Raw genomic sequence first — 24,485 nt, 5'->3', positions numbered from 1 at the left:
TTTTTTTAAAAAAAAAAGGTGCTTGGTAGAAGAGTCCATATTAATTTTCATTGTGAAATAACTAGGTTATTATAGTTCCATTCACACACAGTCCTCTTCCCCATACAACTGTACACACTAAGTTCTACAAGTATAAATATTCTCATGACTTGGACTTTTAAGAATACAATGAATTTTTGTTGCTGCTATTAAATTCTTTTGTAATCAGCTTTTATTTTTAAAAAAATTGATCCCTACTTCTGACAACTGGAGTTTGTGTTTGTTAGGCTTTGTTTTTCAAATTTTTTGCTTTTTGTAAAGAAAAAAGAACTTTTAAACTTTTTGAAGATTCAGGAACTTGTAAAAGTTTAACAAGAAATTAACAGCCATCTATCTAGAATAAGGTTAAATAAACCATCTTCAAAAACTGGCTTCCTACCCTAGAATTCCTGAGAATGCTTGCAAATTTAAAGCAGGAAAGTAAATGTTAACACAAAAAACACTGTTAAATGCTCCCAGAGTTAGTCTTCATCTTATATGTTTATGTATGTATATGTATGTGTGTGTATACACACACACACACACACACACACACACACACACAGAGGTGCGCGCACATGCACTTTTTGGTCTTTTTTTGTAAGTTTTAATTTTTTTCCCTTTAAGCTTGTGATGGAAGAACATTTTAGCTTTTCAATTTTTTTAAATATTTCAAATCCCTCATTATGTCTTGTAAACAAGAGGGGCTCTAGCACCCGGCTTTCACCGTAGTATCGTAATGAACTCAACAAATCCAAAGTGCAGGCAAAGAGACCATAGGGCAGATTGGGAGAGAGTGGTAACACAGTAGTGAACCAGTTTGTGTGTCAAGTCACATATTGGAGCATATAGCTGCTTATCCAGGCCATGAGGTGCTGCATGTTGATATTCTTCCAGCTCAGGGCTTGTTAATAGTGCATCTTGCATGTTTTCAACACTGAGACCCCAGAGACAAATAGCTGTTTTAGGAGCAAGCATGTGTAGGGACTGTAAGGGAAACCTAAGTGGCAGGAATAGGGATGGGAGAATGACATTTTGCTGCATCATATGAGATTGAAGGACAGGGGGAGAAAACAAGGAAAAAAACTTGAAAGGTCACATAACAGGCTGCAGAACCTGAAGTTTAAATACACCATACTGATCTATATTTACTAGCTGACTTGGTACACAGCATAACTATAGGCAAATGTAAACGCAGCAATCCCCTTATTTAGTCTTTGTCACACTTGAGTTTGTGTACAGATTTCACAAACTTTTCTCCCCTTTGACAAGAACATACAGAATTTTGCTTTAATTTTTGCTGTCAATACTTGTGTTTATATACCAGTTATCACTGTATGTGTTAAGTGAAAGTGGTGAATGAGAGAAACTTCTGTTGTGATCCTATACAATATTATCTGCTACTTCCAAGTGCCAGAGTACGTAGGTATTTGCTGGTACAGAATATTGCAGCACTTATTTGCTCAGTATAATACAGAGCTAGTGAAAAGCCAAAGCTACATTCAAACACTTCAAAAGAAGAATGCCTGCATCTTCCTCCCTGTTCTTCTCCTCCCTGCCCATTTCAAAAACTGCTTTGTGTAAAGGCAATGTTTGCTACAGCTTTCTTCACAACAAGCAATTCCGTTCCCAGTGCACACACTGGTTATCTTCTGAATTATAGATCTCCCCTATCCTGCCCAGAGTACTACTACACTGATGTTTAAAAAATAAACAAAAAAACACACAACCTTTCTTTAAATACCAACATTAAAAAGCAACAGTACAGGAAAAAGTAAAAATAATAAAGGTGCAATACTTTATAAACAAAAGAAGTCTTTGCTAGTTATATGCCTGCCTAAGCAAAACCTAAGCAAGACATACACAGGAAAATACACAGAGAAAAAAAATGCTCAAAGTACACACTGGCTTAAGAACATTCATAAGTAAACGTTTCTGTCAGTGATGGTCTGGTGCTGTAATACACCTAGGCCTGGCACAGGTAACGCTCACCATGAAGAGAACAAAGGTTGCTGCGTGTGCTTTCACAATGCGAGATAGGCCAGCAAGCTACTGACTTTTTACTTTTGCTGTAAACAGCAGATCACATAAGAAAATACACTTATGCCTGAATTTTTGGTGGGTTTCCATGAATGGATAAGAATCTTCATATACAGACTTGAGGAACAGGTACAGGATTCAACTCTTAAGGACTGCAGAAGCCACAACCCTTACAAAGGTATTTGTCATAAAGAAATGTGATGTCTCTTCCCTCTGAAGTCCTCAGAAGGAAAAAGTCCTTGTCATTAAAATAAAAACAAGTTTGGGTTCACTCAAGAAGTCTCATGAGAGGCAAGAATATACTTCTAGGCAAAACAGAATTCCCCCCTACCCCCAAACGCCCACACTGGCACCCCCTCACCAAATCCTTAGGATATGGCAGTGTTTTGCTCTATGATGGGGTCAAAATAAGATCCGTACAGCATTGTGTACCCTGCTAAAAATAGAAATACCACCAGCTGACACATTTTAACACAGTTCAATTTCATTTTCAGTCATAGGCACCATCACAATTCAGTTTAAGCATCTAGTCAGATAGGTTGCTGACCAACAGCAATGCAGCTTTCCAAGACAGAATGTGTGTACACACACTCTCTCTCTCACACACACAACCATGCACACATACACACTCACACAGAAACACACACACACGGGCAGTTACATGTGCCAGAACATACTGGTATATATCTACCAGCCAATCACAAAGTGTTTTTTTTCCTTTTTTGTTTTTTAAAGTGAGGCTCCGTCAAGTCTTCCCTCCCACCCACCCCCATTTCTTTTCAACCCTGCCCCATCCCAACATGGTAGACTGAAGGACGGAAACACACCCAGTGCAAACAAAGTTAAAAAGCTATTTTTTCAGTATATATGTTTCTTAGCAACAACTTCCGTTTAACATGAAAAAGTGAAAAACTAGAAACTAATTTTTTTTAAATTTTTGTGTTTAAGATTTAAATGGTATGTGTACTTGCTTCACATTGTCTTTCTAAGTTGGCGTTCATGATTCAAGTATTTCAAGAGTGATATGTTCTCTTTTTGGATTCATATTCCAAACGAAAAAAATGAAGTTATAAGGGAGGCAACTATGTGCTCAGACAGTCCTGTCAATGACCCACCTTTTTTCTCTCTCCATTTTCTTTTTTCCTTTTAAAATGTATTTATTGCAAGTTGAAAAAAAAGAAAAGGTCAAGTTAGTGCTGCTGCTGTTCCAAAAAAGGTCACGAGGTCAGAGTTGAAAGTTTTAAGTTCAGATTGAATCCGACCCTCCGCCGAGAAGGTCTCCAGGTAGTAAGGGAGCAGGGCTTCCCATCCTGTGGGGATCTTCCACACTTTGGACCCCCCACAAACTTGAAGAATAATTTGGGGGGCCCCACAATGAAGCACCAGCAAGGTCACCCCCACTGCTGCCACCACTGCTCCACTGCCCAAGCCCTGCTGACCCACCAAAAATATTCAAAGCCGGTCCAACTGGATCTGTCTGATTCTGTCCTGTCTCTAGAGACTGCCAGCCTGCCGTAGGTGCGCTGGGTGTTGCTGCAGGTGTAGGAGGCTGAGCTTGTGCCAGAAAGCGACTAACCTCCTCGTCCGTGGCAAACTCAGCCAGGATAGTAGTGTTTCCCAAAACACACCTACCAAAAAACAAGAGGGTAGAGTGAAAAGGCAGCTAAATTAAAAAAAAATCCATACTAATTCAGTTTTGAACATTACACAGAAAAAAAAACTCCACTGATTAACAGAGCAAATCAGTGTGTACTATGCCTGCATCTTAACAACACTTTCTGGAGGCCACTTGTTCCTTTAAAAAGGAAAACGAATATTTCTTACAATTTTAGGCATATTTTTGCATGTCTGTTTTGGAAGCTGACATGCAAATGAAACATCTGAAGGCATATCATCAACAATTTTGGGTTAAGAATACATTACTTACATAGGAAATATTATTTTCATTCTTGTATCTCAATTGAACAAATTACTTATTTGTTCAGTTGAACAAATTATTAAGCTGAGTTGAGCTAATTATTTTAAAAAAAGTTAGAAAAATGGTTATAAAATTGTGGACACATCATATAGGGCTCAATTTGTTTTAGGAAAGGTAAAAGTTGTCCCACAAATTAAGACCTACAGCTCAAATCTAACGAAATACATCCAGTTCCACATGCACAATGTGCCTTTCCCACCCCCACTTCCTGCTGCAGCTCCTTGCATCCTTTGAAAAGTGACTTCTGAGGGTTAGGAGACTCTCTGTAAACTTCTTCTTCTTTAATGGCATCTGATATAGTGCAGAGGGCTTCAGCCAGGGGTGTGTGGAATTAGCAACTTCCCTATCCACAAGCAGAAAGCATCTTCCATTCATTCCCTGAGCACTCTGCATCCAGATACAAATAGATTGTTAACTGTTCCCTACTTATTTAACTGCATTTTTACCCCACCTTTCTCCCCCAAGTGGACTGAAAGCCATGGCAAGAATTTTGGCATAACAAAGACTTCTCCCAAAAGGAGAGAGCATGAAGACAATTCTAGAAGCTGCAGTGTACTCAATGGAATCCTTGACCAATTTAGGTTGCAATCCTAACCAACTCTTCAGCACTGACATAGCTGTGCCAGTGGGGTATGTACTGCATCCTGCAGTTGGGGGGCACTCATGGAGGCCTAGTCAAGGTAAGGCAATATTTGTTCCCTAACCTCGGAATTGCATTGCCCTTATGTCAGAGCTGGAAAATTGGTTAGGATTGTGGCCCTAATCTCTTATCAACTCTAATCTGGCAGGACAATGACCAAGAAAGGCGGCATATAAATGCCTGTAATATTATTATTATTATTATTATTATTGTTATTATTATTATTATTATTAATCTCTCTAAAATGCTAAGAGGAACAGAATTCAGAACTGAAATTCAAGGGAGACAGGTAAGTGACTCATTATGGCAAAATACTGACATAATACCTTTTAAGATATTTTAACATTAACTTTTAACAGAAATCTCAAAATTTTTCTAACATATATCAATTTGATTTTTTAAAAGTCATAGAAGTCTATTGCTGAATTTAAAAAAGTCTAATTGTCCCCCGGCACTCTTTTTCTAGACTGAAGAGCTCCAAATGCTGTAGCCTTCCCACATAACAGAGGTGCCCCAGACCAATTACTCAGTCACACTCAGTGACCATTTTGGTCACTCTCTTTTGCACCTTTTCCAGTTCCACTATATACTTTCTTAAATGCGACAACCAGAACTGTTTCCCATACTCCAGGTTCGTACTCAGTACAAATACAATAGTCACACAATACACAGTGAGGCATCATCATTTCTATGCAGGGTTTGTATCTATTAAGAAAAAGAGGCTGTGAATGGAAAATGGTACTGGAATAACTCACATGTGCAGTGCAGTCTGGGCTTTGGCTGCCTCCTGCTTGGTGTTGTATCGGATAAGCGCGGTGCCTTGGGTCAAGTTCAGATGGAATGTCAGCAATGGACCATGCTGCATGCAGATGGTCCTCAGGGTTGACCCATCAATCTTGAGAAGAATAGCAAAGACAAATAGTACGTTTATTAAAAGAATGGATCAGAGATTTTTCCCATGATTGGAATACACCTGTATACAGGTCAAGGATATTACACAAAACATTACAAATGCCACAAGAAAAACAATGTGCACTACTAAAATTAATGAAATTATGTCTCAGGGCTTGCTGCTCTTGATTTTTGTACAAGATGAACAGAATGCTTAGCAAGTTATATTTCTTTCGTTTAAAACCTAATTGAAAAAGAGATCTAAGTTTTTGTTCTTTATGCAACCCTTGTGTCAACACAACACACACTTTTTCAATTAACTATTTTGGTTCATGGCTTAAACCTTGTTGCACTGTAGCAACAGGAAGTTGCTCTAGGGCAAAGTCTCCTTTCTTGAATAGAGGACAGTCTGTTCCCAGTTATCTGCTATAATAATTAGCACCAGTAAAATCAGCAAGTTCTACAAATTAGTTCAGGGCTTTCCAAACTAGGGCAATGCCCCAGGCCTGAGGGCCCTGGCCTCTGCCCCCTTAAGGGGTGAGGGCAGGGGGAGGCGATCCCCTGGATCACGTCACTAGACGGCTGCAGGGAGCCCTGTGTGACACTTCGCAGGGCTCCTCAAAGCTTAAAAAGTGAAGTGATCGTGTTTCACTTTTGCAGAGGCAGAGCGTGATTGCTCCGCTTTCACTTTCTAAGCTTTGGGGAGCCATGCGGAGGGTTGCGCAGGGCTCCCCGCACTTCCGGGAGGCTGCTGCAGGGACTGATAAGTAAATGTCAGTCCCTTCAGCCCCCTTAGTGAAGCAATCCTGGGGATCACGTCGCTGCCTTCCCCCCAACCCCACTCCCATGCAATAATTTACTGCAGTCCTCAAACTCTGAGAGTTTGAGAACCACAGTCTTAGTTCATAGCTCTAAAACACAGCAATATAGTGTTTGCCTGAATAAGAAGTTAATACTAGCAGTAAAATGCCATGCATTCCAACTTTAACCCACTGATTTTTGTTTTTACCGTCAGCTTGATCCTATACTTGATCCTATGGTGCAGCCATGCCAAAAAGATGCGTGCTGTATCCAGCAAGGATTGGACTGGGGGTGAATTAGGAAGCTTTGAAAGGCGGAGGGGATTTAAATCTTCTTATCCCTCCATAAGCCTCTTGCTCCGCAATGGGTCTTATTGGACCTGCATCAACAATTTTGCTAGTGCAACTCCAAGGAGAGAAAGGATGGGAGCCTGCCATAATTAGTGGATCCACCCCCTACTACAGTATTCCTGCCCCCATTCCTCCCTACCCCCTCTTGTCTCTCTTGCTGGTTTACGCACTCCAGTGGGTAGCCAAAGATCTTGGCAATGCATGCAGGAAGGCTCCGGCCTTTCCTCTAGCACTCCAGCAGTGTGCTACTCTGCATGCTGCAAGAATACACTTTACAGTGGCTTTGCTGTCATCAGCACTGGCAGAATGTGCATTCCGCCAGTGGAGGAGAACAATAGGATTGGGCTGTAAGTGATATTTAATACAATGTTTCACTCTGATTATCATGTTCATATATCCTCTCTACCTTGCAGCATGTCAGGTGTACCATGTTTTTGCTCTACCTAAAAAACAGCTTTACCTACATCACACTACTTGAAAACCTGAATTCAAGGGCATGATCCCCAACCACAATGTACTACACACACCCATCTACACACCAGTGCACCAGTGCAGTCAACCCATCAAAAATCTCATGCATATCAGATATCACACAAGGTTCATTGGTATCTATAAAGTACATTTTCCAAATCTTATTACTCTGCTTTACATTTTGTTAGGACAGGAAAGCTTATTAGCTTTTTGGATAGACCAGTGGTTCTCAAACTTTGAGGGAGCTTTACTCCCTACTTGCGGAGGAGGGGTTAGGGCAGCAACATGATCCCCAGAATTGCACCGCTAAGGGGGGGCAAGGGGAGGGTGCTTGTGACTTACTTTATGAAGACAGGACTGCAGCAGGCTGCAGGAGGTGTGGGGAGCCCTGCGCAGTGCTCCCCGAGGCTTGGAACATTAGGAGAAAGCGGGAGCAAAGCACCTCTTGCAAATGGAAGTGCTTTGTGCCTGCTTTCTCCGAACGTTCTAAGCCCTGGGAAGCACTGTGGAGGGTTGCACAGGGCTCCCTGCACTTCCTGCAGCCTGCTGCAGCCCTGTCTTCAGAAATGAAGTCACAAGCACCCCCCCTCGCCCCCCTAAGTGGTGCGATCCTGGGGATTGCTTCCCTGCCTCTCCCCTTCCCCCGCCCCTTAAAGGGACAGGGGAACCTTTACACAAACTGGTGGGTCACAACCCACCAGTTTGAGAACCACTGTGATAGACTGTTGAAATCTTTAGCCTATCGCTGATGAGTCAAGTCTATTATCTACTTGTACCAAATGGTGCCCTTCCAGGTGAAGGCAAAAATTAGAGCCTCACAGGCAATGGGTATAGTGTGATGAGTCTGGATGGCTGATAAATAATTTATGCTTGTTTGGGGGCTGCCCATGCTTTCAGAAGATTTCTGGAGGTTTGCCAATTGTTTCCAATGAGGGGCAAACTTACTAGCTGCAGTCTATATAGATCTGCCTTCCAAGGTTTCCTCTGCCTGAGAAGCCTCCTAGGTTAACCCTCATTGTTACCAACTAAAAAGTAATTGGTAGATCAGTTAATCTTCTGAAATAGTATTTCAGAAATTTTTAGTTTCTTCATTCCAATTCATTTCAGTATCTAGCCTGTGTCTTTTCCAGTGACTATTCTTTACCTTGTGTTTCATTTTAGATTGTGAGTCCCTTTGAGAAAGATAACCATTTTAATTTTTTCCCCTCTAAACTGCTTTGAAAATTTCTTTTTTGGATAACAGCATAAGTATTCTTAACTGTAATTCTAACAAAAGAAAATGAATTATATCATAGTTCTTTTTCCTGTTAATGACAAATTTCTGCTTTTCAGTGACTACTGAAAATATATAAAATCATCATTCATTTATACTGCGGAAGACTTCCATTTCAACTCAACTGAACCAAAGATCTCTACCCACTCCCCCCTGCCTCCCTTCCTTCAAACAGAAATGAAAAGTATGGATAGTGCAATATCAATAACCTTTGTGGGTAATTTTTTAACCGTATCTGGTATCTAGTGACAATGTTAGAATAAGCTGTTCAAACCAGTGATATAAAAGAACTTGAATGAAAAAGCTGAGACAACAAATGTTGGAGCAGCCTTTCTAGCCGGGTGTTTTTGGCAGAAGCGCAGGAAACATTCTGTGGTTTCACTATGGAAACATAAGGGAAAAAACTGGCACTTCTGCCTAGCTCCTACATTGTCCTGTAGAAGCTGGAGCTTTGGTGATAAACACTCTGCTTTGAATTCACACAAATGTTTGCTTACCTAAGTTCTACCATTTTAATTCACAATTCAAGAATGGGCTAGGTCAGTGATGGCGAACCTTTTAGAGACCGAGTGCCCAAACTGCAACCCAAAACCCACTTACTTAACGCAAAGTGCAATTACATTAACATCTTTATGCTGCTTCCCTCAGCCTGTGCCGTGCAGTGTAGAGTGCTAGCTGGGTGGGTGGTTGGCTGTATGAGCGGCAGGAACATAGGAACATAAGAAGGTCCCGCTGGATCAGGTCAATGGCCCATCTAGTCCAGCTCCTGTATCTCACAGTGGTCCACATCTATAATAAGGAGGTAGCACATACCCATCAGGGCTAGTAACCCATGATGGACTTTTCCTCCAGAAATTTGTCCAATCCCCTCTTAAAGGCATCTAGGCTAGATGTCACCACCACATCCTGTGGCAAGGAGTTCCACAGGTTAATTACAAGCTGGGTAATTGTGCTCACTGTGTACATGCTGGGCAATTACATGCTGGGTAAGTGAGTGTTCCTCTTTTAATGAGCAGGGGGAAAGTAACTGGTCCTTCACACCCCAGCAGTGTCTTTTCTGGTGGCTGTCTGCTGGTGTTCTTTTGTTTCTTTTTACAATGTGAGCCCCTTAGGGACAGGGAGCATATAAAAGCTGTCAGTAATAGTAATACTGTGCAAGATTGCATTTATTTTTTAATTAAGCCAGCAGTATCCTAGTTGGATGGCTGCATCATGCTGTATTTCATGAACACTCACAGCTATGTAAAATTCTGCATGCACTTCTTTTCCAATAGGATTGGAGAAGCAATTCTGTGGTTTACCTTTAAGATCATATAAAAATTAGTTTTGTGTGAGTTTCTTACAGAAAAGCCTCCAGCAGGCAACAAGACAGGGCCAGCAGCATGTGCAAGGCTGTCGCCGCAAAGCCCGCTCTGTGGCCCAAGCGCTCTGCTCCCCTCCAGCTCTGATCCCCTCCAGCTATGCCACGCTGTGAGCTATGCTCCCCAACCTAGCTCCTCTCCAACCCTAACACGTCCCTCCGGCTGCAATCCTACCCTCACTTTCCTGGGAGTAAGCCCCACTGACTACAATGGACTGACTCCTGAGTAAACATGCATAGGGGTGGGCTCTCAGGCTGCAATCCTAGCCAGCTTTCCTGGGAGCAAGCCCCACTGACTATAATGGAACTGACTCCTGAGTAAACATGCATAGGGGTGGGCTCTCAGGCTACAATCCTAGCCAGGCTTTCCTGGGAGCAAGCCCCAATGACTTTAATGAGACTTACTTCAGGACCAGCACCATGTGCAGGGCTGGTGCCCCAAAGCCTGCAGCAGCAGCTTCCTGTGTGCTGCCTGCCTTACCCCATACAAGGAAGGGAGGAAGCTGCTAGGCTGGGGTGCTAGGCAGAGGGGTGGGTGATGTGAGAAAGTCCCCTCACAGAGCTTCCTCCTCCCCGGGTGGCCTGGGGCACCTTAGGAGCACACCTGAGTCTTTGGCATCAGCCCCTCCTGCCTGATCTCCCTCTTCTCCCGCTGTCCGTTCCTTTCCCCCCCTTGGCCTCGCTCCTCCCTCCTTTGCCCCGGCGAGGCTGGCTTTGTGGCTGCACGTGGGCTCCTCAGCCTTCCAGGGCAGACGCACAGCTGCTGGTGCCTCCCAGGGGCTGCGAGCCTTGAGACTCGCGCCTGGCAGCTGGGGTGATGGCACGTGTGCCCACAGTATGGGTTTGGCGTGCCCTGTCTGGCACACGTGCCATAGGTTAGCCACCACTGGGCTAGGTTGAGGTTGGGACACTGTGTTTACTAGGACATACTAGTACCTTATGTCCTAAAAACATACTACTCACACCAGTCAACTTGTGTGAGTACTGAAGTAAACACAATTGCAACACGTTTATTAAAGAATTAACAACTCAGGATTTTAAAATGTCAGCATGAAAAGCAAGCAGAAGGAGGAAGTACCTGTGGAGTGAGATTGTGAAGAACCAGCCAGTAGCTAGGACGAACTGATCCACCATCACTCCATGTTGAGGCTGTAAACAATTAAGCAGTAAGTGTAATACAATTATGAGCCACAGAAAACTAAATTCTCACAATCACTCTGTTTACATTTGCTTGGGACTCACCTCACAAATTCATTTTAAATACAAAACTTTTAAAACTTCCTAACAATTTTCTCTTTCAATTTCTCTTGGCAACATCTGGGAAACATCCCAGTAAGGTATCTGAGGGTGCAATCCTGACCCGGGCTTGGGTGGGCAGCCCTGGGGGCAGGCGGGTCTGAGATCTGGCAGTTATGCTGGATCCCAATTCCCGTTCCCGGGAAGATCGGAGTGGCTTCAAGCTGCTACGCTCTCCTCGGACTTGTGCCACCTCAAGAGGTGGCGCAAGTCTGAGGAGACCTACAGGGGAGAAGGTTCTTTACTCACAAGTAAGGGGAAGAGTTTCCCTTTGCCTCTGGCTGAGCTGTTTTTGGCACCTATCCTGCGCTGGATACAGTGCAAGCCTCCTGGCTTGCTTGTTCCAGCACAGGATAGGATTGCGCCAAAAGTCATTTGAAGGAATATTCAGTTGGACCTCAATATCTGTGGGGAATCTGTTCCCAGACCCTCTGTGGATACAAAAACTCACAGGTAAGCAAATCTGTGGGTCCTCCAAACATGACTGGAGATATTCTTGAGTCGGGAGGTGTTCTGAGGCCCAGAGAAGCCTCTACAGGTCACAGAAAAGGCCTTTGGAGGTGCCAGAAAGTTTTTGTAAAAACCCAACATGCCTTTCCAGCACCTCCAAAGGCCTTTCTGAGGCCCGAGTGTGGCCTCTGTGGGCCCCAGAAAGCCTCCTGGATCTGAATGGAGAACAATTCCAGTCAGAGCCATGACGACTTAAATCTGCAGGTCCCGAATCTGTACACCCAGAGGATAGACCTGTACCATCCATCATTAGGAAAATGCAACTGTCTCCTCTTCATGGAAGGTTTCATGAACATACTTCCTAATGTTACGGAACCTGCACATCTTTGAAGTTCAAATAATGATACTACTAAGTGATGATTCTCACCAGAGGCAAGCCTTGAATCCTGTGCCCCCCACCCCCGAACTGAGCGGGGTGCTGTGCTGCTCCAGGGAGAGGATGGTTTCGGATTACTCAGACCAGGAGGTGGGCGGGGCAGCCCTGTAGTGTTTCTTGAGGAAATATGGTTTTTCCACATCTTGTTGGAGAGATGAGTGGGAGTGGGTCCTATGGGATCTGGGGACCATGCTGATTTGTAATCACTGAACTTTGCTAAAACAGAGATAAAGAAAAGATAATAAGTAGTGACAATTAGCACACATGATGAGATTATATAATTATATCTATTGTAGAAAAAGTGAGTTTGAACAGAATACTAATCGAAGCCCACATACCTGAAGTGCTATGAACATTTGTGAAGGAATTGTCAGAGGCACTGTAGGGCCAGGCACCAGGTGAAGGCAGCGAGGTGTTGAGGGAAGAATTAGACCCTATGACAAAATAAGGGAAAATAAGGAAAACAGTCAGATTAATAGGGAATCTATAATAGGTAACCTTCATAAAGATAAACAATATTTTTAGCAATGACAATGAGCAGAGAACATGCTATATAAATATTTTAATGAAGGCTTACCATAATCGAAACCACAACAGTTTTCTTGTCCTCAAAGCCTTACAGCAGGGGTCCCCAAAGTAGGGTGTTGTGACACCCTAGCCTGAGAAACCCTGTCTCTGTTCCCTTAAGGGGTGGGGGAAGGGGGAAAGCAGTGACATGATCCCCAGGATTACACTGCTGCCGGGGACAGGAGGGTTTGTTTTTTTTAAAAAAACTTACCTGTAGCCAGTGCTGGAGTCCTGAGGGGTCCAGGGAGCCCTCCGCAGGGTTACCCACGCTTCCAAATATCTAAAAATAACAAAAAAATGGGCACTTCTGGTTTTCATTATGAAAACCACCTGGACCCCCCAGGACTCCGGCGCTGGCTGCAGGTTAAGTAAAAAAAAATCCTGAGTAGTTTGAGAACCAAGGCCTTATGGCCAAGTTACACATCATGATTGACTTGACCCTTTGTTTTATCTTTTAAATTAGCATGGGGGGTGAAGCTGTGATCTGCAAAACCAAAGGACCATAATATTTCATCCCTGCCATGGTTGTGATTCAGACTGTCAACCCCGTGTGTGTTATTTACAGTAATAAAAAAGCTCCTACTGAAATCAATGGAAACCTTTTTACTAGTGTGTGAATATTGTGGGGTGTGTGCATTTGTGACCCATCTGGAATCATGTCAGGGACAAAGATTTTAAACCTCCACTGTGATTTCATTTCAGATCACCACCTCCCAGGTGCACAAAGCACAAACCTTTTAGAGGGTGAGTTCACACTTTTATCATAACATGTAGTTTCTCTCCTTAGTGTAGAACTGAACATTATGAGACAAATACAAGGTACCCAATCCCTATGTTTGCTTGCTAACACCAACAATTTTACAAGGGGTATTTGGAGGGAAAAATTGGTCAGTGGACAATGATAAGTAATTATCTCACTAATAATCTGCTACTGCACAGCTCCTTCCCCATGGCCTGGTTTTGCTTGCCTGAGGCTGATTCTGAAATTAGAAATAAGCCTCAATGGGGGAATTAGGACTTAGAGAAACAAATGCAGGAAAGAATAAATGGTTAGCGAAAGATTAAACATAATCTCTTCTGCTGGTTTTCCCCCGCAAATACCACCCCAATAACTTGCAAACACATGTTTGGGGAAACATTTTTACAGAAATTTATATTTTATCGTAAGTAAACCTGTGGTGTTGTCCCGCAGAAGTTGGTGATCAGTATCTACAATGGGGGATGTGGCTGTACCCCCCAGTACACTTCCTGGGGTCACATATGGGTCAGATTCAGGGTCAATGTTTGGAATACCTTTCCATGGCACTCCTGGTTGAAACTCTGAAACAGAAAAACAACAATTAGGTGCCATTTCAAGTGCAATTTCCAAGGTTTTCTTTAAGGTTGTTGTGTACACTTTCACAGCTAAAAAATGCTCAATGTCTGCGAATCTCTGTTTTGTTTTGGGGAGGAAAGGCTGAATTTCTTGCTCTAATGTTATGTAGAGAGCATGCAAATACTGAAATCTAAGAAAAGCTTAGCTATTTAGTCGCAACTGCCAATAGGGCTTCTATGCCTCTTGCGGCCTGAGCCTATTCAATTTTCTAGTGCCAGTGTAGCTGCAATGCAGGGCTAAGGCAAGGAAACAACCATTCCCTTACCTGGAGGAAGCCTTCTGGCCAACCCTCCACAGCAGGATGCAGAGCACACCATGTTGGCACGGCTGCATTAGCCCTGGAAAGTTTGATAGGATTGGGCCCCGAGTCTCATCAACATGATCAGATCTACCCCACTTCTTTGTCTTTTTACAAGGAACAACTAGAAGATTGTTCAGGGGACAACAAGTAAATCTTGCAACAATTATATTGCAACCCCCTGCTAATTGGGTAAGAGGCACTTTTTCAAGTGGGTGCTCCTTTTTTTAGCAGGGGGAGGGTAACTGGCCCACCCCAGCACTGTCTGTTCTGTTCTGTCTGTTCTAGTGGCTGTCTGCTGGTATTCCTTTGCATCTTTTTAGATTGTGAGCCCTTTTGGGACAGGGAGCCATTTAGTTATTTGATTTTTCTCTGTAAACTGCTTTGTGAACTTTTAGTTGAAAAGCGGTATATAAATACTGTTAATAATAATAATGTTAATAATAATACAAATAGATATCCCAATATACTGAATTTATTTTGAGCCCAAGTCTGTATTTTCTTGCCACAGAGAACACACATGGTTTGAGCTGCTCTGGAATTCCAATGCTATGTAACACTTGTAACAAGAAACAAACAGAAACTACATTATAGAACACACTTGCCGAACATGTGGTGCTCTCAATAGGTGATATTCCAAAACTACTGTCTACCTTTCACTTTAGTCTAAATTTGACTTTCTTCATATCAGCTTAGCTTAAAATACTGAATTGTTTGAGAGAACAGAAGTTCTGTTGAGGAAAAAAAGCACTGAGGGACATGGGTCACAAGGACATATAACGGAAACAGGAAACAATATGAGGAAAAGACCAGACCTCAGACACAAACATCCCCATCCACTTCTACTTTTGGTAGCCTTTTAGGACTGCAGCAGATCCCTAATGCAACTAGGTTTCTCTTACACAGTGTACAGGTGTGTCCCAGTATCCGCAGTCCCCATGCATTACCTTCATTGTATTGGAGAAGCAATGTTCTTAACCAGTGTCTGGGCTCCCGTTTACCTGCTATAGTGGGGGAGTGACTGGGCTTCCTGGAGGTCTGGAGATGGCTGCTGGGCTCTGGTGTGGAGACGGGTGCCTTGTCTTCGCTCCACTGCTGTCTACCACCAATTTTGCTCTCATTGCTCCTGTGCCTTTAACAGCTCTCAGGGTTGGGAGGTGCTGGTGAGGCAGCAAAATGCTGCTTTCTGCCTGGTGCAGTGCATTTGGCCAGCCACACCACCACAGCATGGGGGGTTCCCCTCTAAAGCTGGGGGCAGAGCCTGGCAGGGAGGATTGGAGGGGGGGAAGTGGGCGGGTGAGACCGAGGCTCCTTTTGAATGGGAGAAGATATGCAGGGAGGGCTGAGAGGATGGAGTGGAGCGAGCAAGCAAGCAAGCAAGCAAACGGGAGAGAGAGACAGACTAATTCTGAATGGGGGAAGGGAGGACATGTGGCATTTAACCTCTACCAGGACAGTGATAAGGCAGGACTACCAGAGGGTAGGTAGCAGTCCCTGCCAGGCAGCTGCCAATGACCCAGCAAAGGAGTCCGAACTCTGGAGGAGGATGCAGGGTTATGTAACCCCCTCCCCTGACCAAACCTTGAGACCCAAAGGATGCACTTTAGGTGACTGGAAGAAACCTGAAAGCCTGGGCAACCAGTACCTCTATCGGCTGGCAGCCTGTGGGGTAGTCAGCCCTAGGGGAATCCTGTTGAGCCCCCTTGCCTGAGATAGACAACCATTTTGCTTAAACTGAACAGCCGACCATACAGGCAAGTAGCCTGCACAGTAGAGAGTCTAGCAGGAAGCAGAAACCCCTATTAGTCACCCTCTAGTGTGCAGGCCCATTGCCTGCAATTTAAGCAAGATTGTCAAAGAAGAACATCATGCTGCAAGCACTTTTTCAATATAGCAAAGGTAATTCAATGGGAGGATGTGCGTATCCACGGATAACTGAAACTGCAGGTACAGAAACCGTGAATATGGGGGCCCTTTCCTCATCTCCGTAATATCAGATTTCTTGTGTAACTAACTGGACCTCTTGTATGCAAGGAAAGATTGAAGTCTTACAATGATCAGGAAATATGTCCATTTGCTTCTCACACTTAACAACTACAAGCAACATATTGTTGCAATTTTGGGGGGCAGTGCCATGAAAATGAGTATAACAGCAATACTATAAGACACTACGTTTCTAGTATCTAAACATTTCATTCAGGGTTTTTTTTTGTTTTTTTTACAGATTGTGCATTCACACATTGCTCTGCATAATTGGCCATTAAAAAATTATTATAACAGCCACAGACTAGAATCCTCACTAACAGGACTGTGAAATAAACGAAAGTAGCAAAGGTAGGCAACTGCCTTGCCAGAAGCAAGGTATGTTTATAATAACGACTGTGTGTATATCACAGTTTCACGTAAGTGGAGAAAGACTAAAGAAAATACTATTAGTAAGCCCTGAAAGTGTGAATGTGCACACATGTACACAACAATTACTGGCAAAACCTCAGAAGTCATAGGGATTGCTGAAGATTTATAGGGCTCAGGGTACAGCTTCAATGCTCTGTGCAGTTCTCCGTATCCCTACCCAAAATAATTATGGAAAATCAAAATATGCACAATTGATTTGCATTATTTGCACAACTGAGACAATTTAATTTCCCTTGGTGCAGAATTTTTATTTCTTTGTAAATACACACTATCCTGTTTACTACTTTGTAACAGTTTGAAATACACAATTTTAGGACCCAATCCTATCCAACTTTCTGGATAGGGGCTGCCCCTGAAGACGGTCCGGAAGCTACAGCTAGTGCAGAATGCGGCGGCTGGTGTAGTTGCTGGGGGTCGGCGGTTTGACTCTGTCACGCCGCTACTCCGGTGGCTGCACTGGCTGCCCATTCGTTTCCGGGCTGAATTCAAGGTGCTGGTTATGACCTTTAAAGCCCTAAACGGCTTGGGACCAGCGTATTTGAGAGACCGCCTTCTTCCGTATAATCCGGTCTGTTCTCTAAGGTCAACAGAAGGGGCCCTGTTGGTTGTGCCGTCATTGAGAGTGGCGAAGGGAATGGCAGCCAGAAACGGGGCCTTTTCAGTGGTGGCACCTACACTATGGAATTCCCTCCCCTTTGAATTGAGAGCTGCTTCCTCATTATTAGCATTCCGGCGGGGCCTGAAGACTTTTTTATTCAGGAAAGCCTTCGAGGCCCATAAGGGCTGTTGCTATAAATTTGTCTTTTACTGCATGCTATGTATTTTATCCATGTATTTTATCTTGTTTTAACTGTTTTGTATTTTTAATCTTTATCTGCTGTTTTGTATTTTTAACCTGATTGTTAGCCGCCTTGGGTGCCCTTCGGGGAGAAAAGCGGAATATAAATCGAATAAACAAACAAACTTTCTAGTGCTGATGCAGCTGCAATGCAGCCTTGAGGTAATGGAACAAATGTTCTCTTTCTTTGAGGAGGCCTCCATGACCCCCCCCCCACTGCAAGATGTAGTGCACACCCCCTTGGCACAGCTTTATCAATGCTGGATAGGATTGGGTCATTAAACAATGCAAGACCTGGAAAAATATTAACCAAGTTTCTATAGTAGTAGGTTGGTATGGTAAGGGAAACAAGATTTCTACTGAACGGACAATCTATAAACAAATTGCAAGGAGTACATTGAAATTACCTGGAGGCCAGCTGGCATTGCTGGATTTGCTTCCAATTTTACTTGTTGGCGGAGATTTGGCAGGTAACCAACTATCGCCAGAAGGACCTGTGTGGCTGCCCAGTGGATCACCAGGGATCATGTCAAATTGGTTGTAGGGTGATCCCCCTCGGGCTTTTCCTGGTGGCACAATTGTGCCTAGAAAGCAGAAAAAAGTGTATCTTGACACAAATACATTAGGGCAGCAGCTGAGGCAGGCTCAAAATTAATATACAAGAAGAATGACAGTTTCACACAAGTTTCACAGTAATGATAAAGTTACAGCTGTGAAACAGAATGACAATAGTACTGGTGAACTGCAGAGTAAAAGTTATAATTACATTTTTGTGTCAAGATCTAAAAATTAGAGGTGGCATTTTTTTTAATGTTAAAAGAATCATACACACAATAAAGGAGGATGAAGTTAATGTTCAAATATTTAGTTGGAATAAAAAGTGACATTACAGAAGGGCCTTATTACCTATTTCCGGCAACATAATTCAGAGTCTCACCATTTTTGTGCATATTGGCATCTTGGGAAGCTACAGAGGGCAACCCATCCATCATAGAAGTCCACTGTTTAAAACGAGATTCTGTTCCAGTTTCTTTCCCTCCCACCATGCCATAATCCATTCCACTGGAGCCAAAACCTATAAAAACATCACACAATATAATTTCATTTATTTTAAATGTGCTTGGGCAGTTATAGCAATGAATCAAAATGAGGAAACCAGAATATTTTTGTATGCCTTAGGCAGATCTGTATAAGCAGTTCTATTCTCACTGTCTTTTGCTAGCTGTCTGATTCAGAAAATGCTATCAGTGGTGATAACCACATTCCGTATTTATGCGTATAAAGAATATTGTATTGGCAACCTTCAGTCTCGAAAGACTATGGTATCGCGCTCTGAAAGGTGGTTCTGGCACAGCGTCTAGTGTGGCTGAAAAGGCCAATCCGGGAGTGACAATCCCTTCCACACCGGGAGCAAGTGCAGTCTGTCCCTGGTCTGTCTCCCTGGCTATGGGCCTTCCTTCTTTGCCTCTTAGCCTCAGACTGTTGGCAAAGTGTCTCTTCAAACTGGGAAAGGCCATGCTGCACAGCCTGCCTCCAAGCGGGCCGCTCAGAGGCCAGGGTTTCCCACTTGTTGAGGTCCATCCCTAAGGCCTTCAGATCCCTCTTGCAGATGTCCTTGTATCGCAGCTGTGGTCTACCTGTAGGGCGCTTTCCTTGCACGAGTTCTCCATAGAGGAGATCCTTTGGGATCCGGCCATCATCCATTCTCACGACATGACCGAGCCAACGCAGGCATCTCTGTTTCAGCAGTGAATACATGCTAGGGATTCCAGCACGTTCAAGGACTGTGTTGTTTGGAACTTTGTCCTGCCAGGTGATGGCGAGGATGCGTCGGAGGCAGCGCATGTGGAAAGTGCTCAGTTTCCTCTCCTGTTGTGAGCGAAGAGTCCATGACTCGCTGCAGTACAGAAGTGTACTCAGGATGCAAGCTCTGTAGACCTGGATCTTGGTATGTTCCGTCAGCTTCTTGTTGGACCAGACTCTCTTTGTGAGTCTGGAAAACGTGGTAGCTGCTTTACCGATGCGCTTGTTTAGCTCGGTATCGAGAGAAAGAGTGTCGGAGATCGTTGAGCCAAGGTACACAAAGTCATGGACAACCTCCAGTTCATGCAGAATATATAGTATGGAAATAAGTTTTAGAACACAAAATATAATACCTGAAGTTGAAGTTTAACCACAATATGGACAAAAAGACGGACACAATGCATTCTCAGGTGACACTGAGTGAAAGGAGGAGCCTCGTCGTGACCAGGAAGAGTCTGCAGGCAGCTTGGAAGACTGCTTGCAGCCCTGAAGACGCAGTGTTTCGCTACAGTAAACAAAGCTATTTTTAGCATTCTCCTTCACTTTCCCTAACATTAAAGGACGTACCTGGTATCCATGAAACTACAGATACCTGAAACTATGGATACCTGAAACTGTGGATATGGAGTACATCTTTATATGCATCCAACTAAGCCTAACTAGGCTTGTTCCGTAATGTAACCAGGTTCCAAATCAAAATAATATTCAAAAGCAATTCAGCATCTGAGTTTAGTCTCCTTGGCCCAGCTTTTCATTTTTCAGACACAGCTCTCTCTTTCTAAGTTGATTTAAGCTCTGGTTTTAGCTTTCTGTTTCCTAACCTTTTAATCTCTCTGCCTAGAGCTGAACTGTAGTTTACAAAAACATTTTTTCTTCAACCATTTAACAACATAACCTATATAATGTAACACAAATACAAAATGGAAGGAACAGGCACATTCTTTCACAATGCTTTTGTACAAACAAATTACTCATGAAATGATACCCTGCATTAAATAAGTCACTCTTAAAAGAAAGTTAATAGCTTAGACCAGTGGTTCTCAAACTTTTTCACACTGAGACCCACTTTTTAGGATGAAAATCTGTCCAGGACCCACCAGAAGTTACGTCATGGCCGGAAGTGACATAATCAGGCAAATTAAAATAATTATAAACAATTAAAGTAAAGTAAAAACAAATAAGGGGAGATGAGATGGGGAAGCCTGCCTGCAATAACCTCAAACCCCCACCCCACACCCACAAATCAGTAAGATTTTCAGTCCTACCCAATGCCCAGTTCAATTTCAGTTCTTATATTTAAACCGGTTCAGTGTGATTTGGGAAGAAAACAGAGCCTTCAGTTGGTAAGGTGAATTTTTTTTTGATGGATTCCGGTGCACAGTTGCTTACTCATCAGTAAATGTAAATGTGTAGCTTACCAGTAGTTTTGGTTTCCACAGGATTCAATACATTCATTAACTTGGAGAGAGGCACTTCCTTGGGTGTTTTGGGGGGGCTGTAATCATTGGATCAGGACCATTCTGGTGGCACTGGATTAATCTTGGTCTTCCCTTTGCAATGAACCAAGGCACTTTTGCTTACTTGCGAGTCAATGCATGATATGGCTCAGTTTCATTTTCTATAGGGCTCCATGCATTTTTCTTCTCAGCTATCAGCTTATTAGTTTCAGTTCCTTGACCAATCAACAATCAGGTCATGACCCACCAAGTGGGTCCTTACCCATAGTTTGAGAAACCCTAAGACCAATACTGAGTTACACTTTGTACCAAACAAAGAGCTATATAGTTCTATGCACCAAGGTAGTTTCAGCAATACAAGTGATACAAACCCAGTACAGTCAGTTCTTGCTATCTGTTAGGGTTAGGTTCCAGGAAACCCTAGTGGATAGTGAATTCTATGGGATCAATGGGGTTAGATGCAAGGTGCACCCTAGGGGGGAATGGTACCTTACCTGCCATTTGAAGAATCAAGCAGAGACTCTCAGGAAGTCAACAGATTGCAGCAGAATGTGCCAAAAGATCCCTGAATGCTGCAGAGACCTTCAGAATGACCAGCACAGGGCCCTTTAGAATGGCCAGTGGATGCTTTCACCTAACATTTTTAAGAGGTCAGCGCTGGTCACAGGTGCCATTCTGAAGGTTCCTGCAGCCTCCGGAAGATCTCTGCATAGAGGATTACAAGAACGGAGGCATGGATAACATGAGGTAGATAGCAATTCTGCTCCTTGTGGATTTGCATATACTTTAAACATAACTAACTGTATTTGAGTTTGGTGTACCAAATTATTACTGATTCTTGGTATACAAGAAATCAAACTGAAAATGTAACTATCTGCAGTATTACCTGAACCATATCCAGGAATTGGCCCTTTGGTCTGTATATCTGGGAGATTCATATTCAGGCCACTGGGTACTATGCTGTCTAAATGTGGCTTAGGCCCAACTGGATGGGATGGAGAATGTTTCATGCCAGGTTGCCTCTGCTGTTGCTGAAGGGCACTCACCATACGGGCAAGCTGCAGTCAAAGAAACAAATAATAAGGCATATTTACTTTTGATAATTATGGGTACAAACAAGAAGTTACATGTCAAGAACAGGATTTTTTTTAGAGAATTGTTGGTAGCATGAACAAATACGAAGCTGCCTTCAACAAATGAATCAGATAACACTGGTCCATAGGTCAGTATTAACTGTAATGACTGGCAGCTGCTGTCCAGGGTTTTGGAGGGTCATTTTCCAGTCATATTTAGCAATAGCACTTCCTATTCTGGGAAGAGGAAGGGGACATTTCTTACACATGGGAAGCTCCTCCCCTCTGGGAGGCAGAGTTGGTCCAATTAAAAGAGTCCTCCTTGGAGAGCATCCCCTCTTCCCCAAACAGGCAATGGAAAGCTGGACACCCACTTCTCATGCATCCTTCAAGACTTGGCAGTCAGTTGACATGCGTGCGGGTATAGTTGAAAGACAGACAGAAGCAACAGAAAGAAAGAGCAGCAGAGAAAAAATCCGTCCAGGCCAGGGAAAAACAGTTACCCTGGACTCGAACTAAATCTGGAACCCCCTGAAATGGAGACCTGTGGCATGAAAAGACAACTCCACTGAACACGCCTAACAATCTGACTAAAAATTTTTTTTTTAAAAAAATACTGCTTAGCATTCTAAAGAGTGAGATGCCAATCCCAAGCGAGAGTAAGACAGAATGCCCCCTACCTTTTCCCGGAATAGGAGATTCCCAAAGGTAAGAATTCTTATGTTCTATGGCAGCAGAGGGGGGCATTCCTTACACATGGGATGTGCCAAAGCAGTATTAGCGGGAGGGCTAGAAGAGGCTCTTGTTCAGTGTTTAACCATCTGCCTTCTTCCATTCTGAGCACCTGCTGATGCCAACCTGTTCACATTATAATGTCTAGTAAAAGTATGTACAGACAACCAGGTGGCTATACTGCATACTTCCATTGAAGATGATTGCCCTTCAAACACTGCCAAGGTTGTGGCCCCCCTTAGTGAATGAACTGTTCTTCCCTCTGGGGGCACCATTCCTGATGAGCCGTATGCTAGCTCAATGTAAGATCAGAGCCATTGTGCAATGGATCCTGCCAATGCCTTGCCACCAGTTTTAGTACCCCATAAAGGCGGGAGTCATGTTTCTGCCTGTAAGGTGTTGCCCTTTCAGCCTCCAGAACCTTTTTGGAATGGCTCCGGAAAGGGTACCACAGAGGACTTACTGGGACCCTTTGGAAAGAAAAATTTGGAGAAGGAACCTGCAAGACTTAACTAAGAGAGGTTGTCATCGACCTTAGAAACGTGACCTGCATCTCTTCATGCTCCTGATCAGGATGATGGCAGACTGAAGAGCACCGATGGCACATTCTGTGGTCCCTCCACTGTGGTGGTGGGGATGGAGTGCCTGCCCACAGCCAAGAAAAGCCCTGTCAAAGCAGTGCAGGTGGTGGCACAATGATGAGGCCACTCACCTATCTCTACCGAGCGAACTGAAGGGGCACAGTGCAGGCAGAACAATTGTTTGCTGAGTGCTGGCCCTGAGTCAGGTGGAAAGGGCGTCAGCAGAGTGATGGAGCCACCGCCAGGATGAGTACTAGTGTGATCCCTTTCAGGGATTGGAGTGGCTACTAGGCCAAAGGCCTCAGTTGCACAAAAGCATGGGCTCATTGCCACCTTAGTGGCCTAAGAAAAAATAAAAGGGATATAAGCCCTCCTCCCCCCCTTTTGTTGGGTCCTTGCCCTAACTAGCTTGAGGGAAGAGAAGAAAAAATGAAAAAGAAGACAACTCTGAGCTAAAAGTTCAACAGAGGACCTGTTTCACTAACCTACTCTGAACTGAGGGAGAGCCAATCTGGGGGACACCCTCCCAGGAGGAGGAGACTCTTTCAATTGCACCAACTCTGCCTTTCAGAGTCGAAGAGTTTCCCATGTGTAAGGAATGCTCTCCTCCTCTGCCAGAGAACAGAACCTTCTGAATACGAAGCCCGTACTCTATCACTGAGCTTACAGCTTTTCTTGTTGATAATCTGCTAGGCTTCTCACGTATAGCCAGGGCATGCACTTGACTGCTTAAAGATTATACCTGTTGCTCTTGCTGTTGTCGCACAGCCTGCGAAATCTTTCTCTGATTCTGTAATAGCTGCTGCTGCTGCTGCTGTTGCTGCTGCTGCTGGAGGAGGAGCTGACAAGCCTGCAAGGCAAGCAAAGGAGGTAAAGAAGCGAACTGTAATAAGAGCTATTCCTGGAATTAACTCATCATAAAAAAGCAACATCTTTTGAGTAGATGGAAAGAGACCTTTGCATTATTAGTAATAAAAGGACAGTACGGTGAAAGACTTAGGTTCTAGAGCAGTGCTTCCCAAAGCACTTGAGTTGGGAGCACTCTAAGTATGTATGCGGAAGGGCTAAGGCAGCAATGTGATCCCCAGGAGTGCATTGCTGCGAGGGGGCATTTCAAATTACCTAAGGGGATGCCAGCCTTCAAGAGGTGCAAGGAGCCCTGCAGATGCCTCTGCAGGACTCCCCAAGCCTCTGTAATAGTAAAAAACTTGACTGAAAGCCTGCACCCTTCTCTGCACCCTCCAGAGGCTGACACCCTCTTAGGTAAGTGGAAATGCTCCTCCCAGCAGCAATGCAAACTTGGTTTGTTCACCTGAAACATAAACCACGATTAGTTGAAAGT

General features: G+C 43.7%; 1 protein-coding gene across 4 annotated transcripts in view; it reads right to left on the bottom strand.

Annotated features, from left to right (window-relative positions):
• Positions 1-3,005: 3,005 nt before the first annotated feature.
• TNRC6B (trinucleotide repeat containing adaptor 6B) overlaps positions 3,006-24,485 on the bottom strand; it is a 132,041-nt gene continuing 110,561 nt past the window's right edge. For all 4 annotated transcript variants that reach the window (XM_066634077.1, XM_066634079.1, XM_066634076.1 and 1 more), the window contains 10 exons: positions 23,886-23,993; positions 21,644-21,815; positions 18,435-18,572; positions 17,905-18,081; positions 13,745-13,891; positions 12,343-12,438; positions 11,996-12,220; positions 10,901-10,971; positions 5,432-5,571; positions 3,006-3,686 (listed from right to left, as the gene is read on the bottom strand). In XM_066634077.1, coding sequence (XP_066490174.1) covers positions 3,305-3,686; positions 5,432-5,571; positions 10,901-10,971; positions 11,996-12,220; positions 12,343-12,438; positions 13,745-13,891; positions 17,905-18,081; positions 18,435-18,572; positions 21,644-21,815; positions 23,886-23,993 — 1,656 coding nt within the window. In that variant the 3' untranslated portion in view covers positions 3,006-3,304. The remainder of the gene's footprint in view (positions 3,687-5,431; positions 5,572-10,900; positions 10,972-11,995; positions 12,221-12,342; positions 12,439-13,744; positions 13,892-17,904; positions 18,082-18,434; positions 18,573-21,643; positions 21,816-23,885; positions 23,994-24,485) is intronic.

This window comes from Tiliqua scincoides, chromosome 7 (genome assembly GCF_035046505.1).
Source record: "Tiliqua scincoides isolate rTilSci1 chromosome 7, rTilSci1.hap2, whole genome shotgun sequence".
Taxonomy (NCBI): domain Eukaryota; kingdom Metazoa; phylum Chordata; class Lepidosauria; order Squamata; family Scincidae; genus Tiliqua; species Tiliqua scincoides.
The sequence above is the reverse complement of the archived record's forward strand: the minus strand, read 5'-3'. Positions and strand labels throughout refer to the sequence as shown.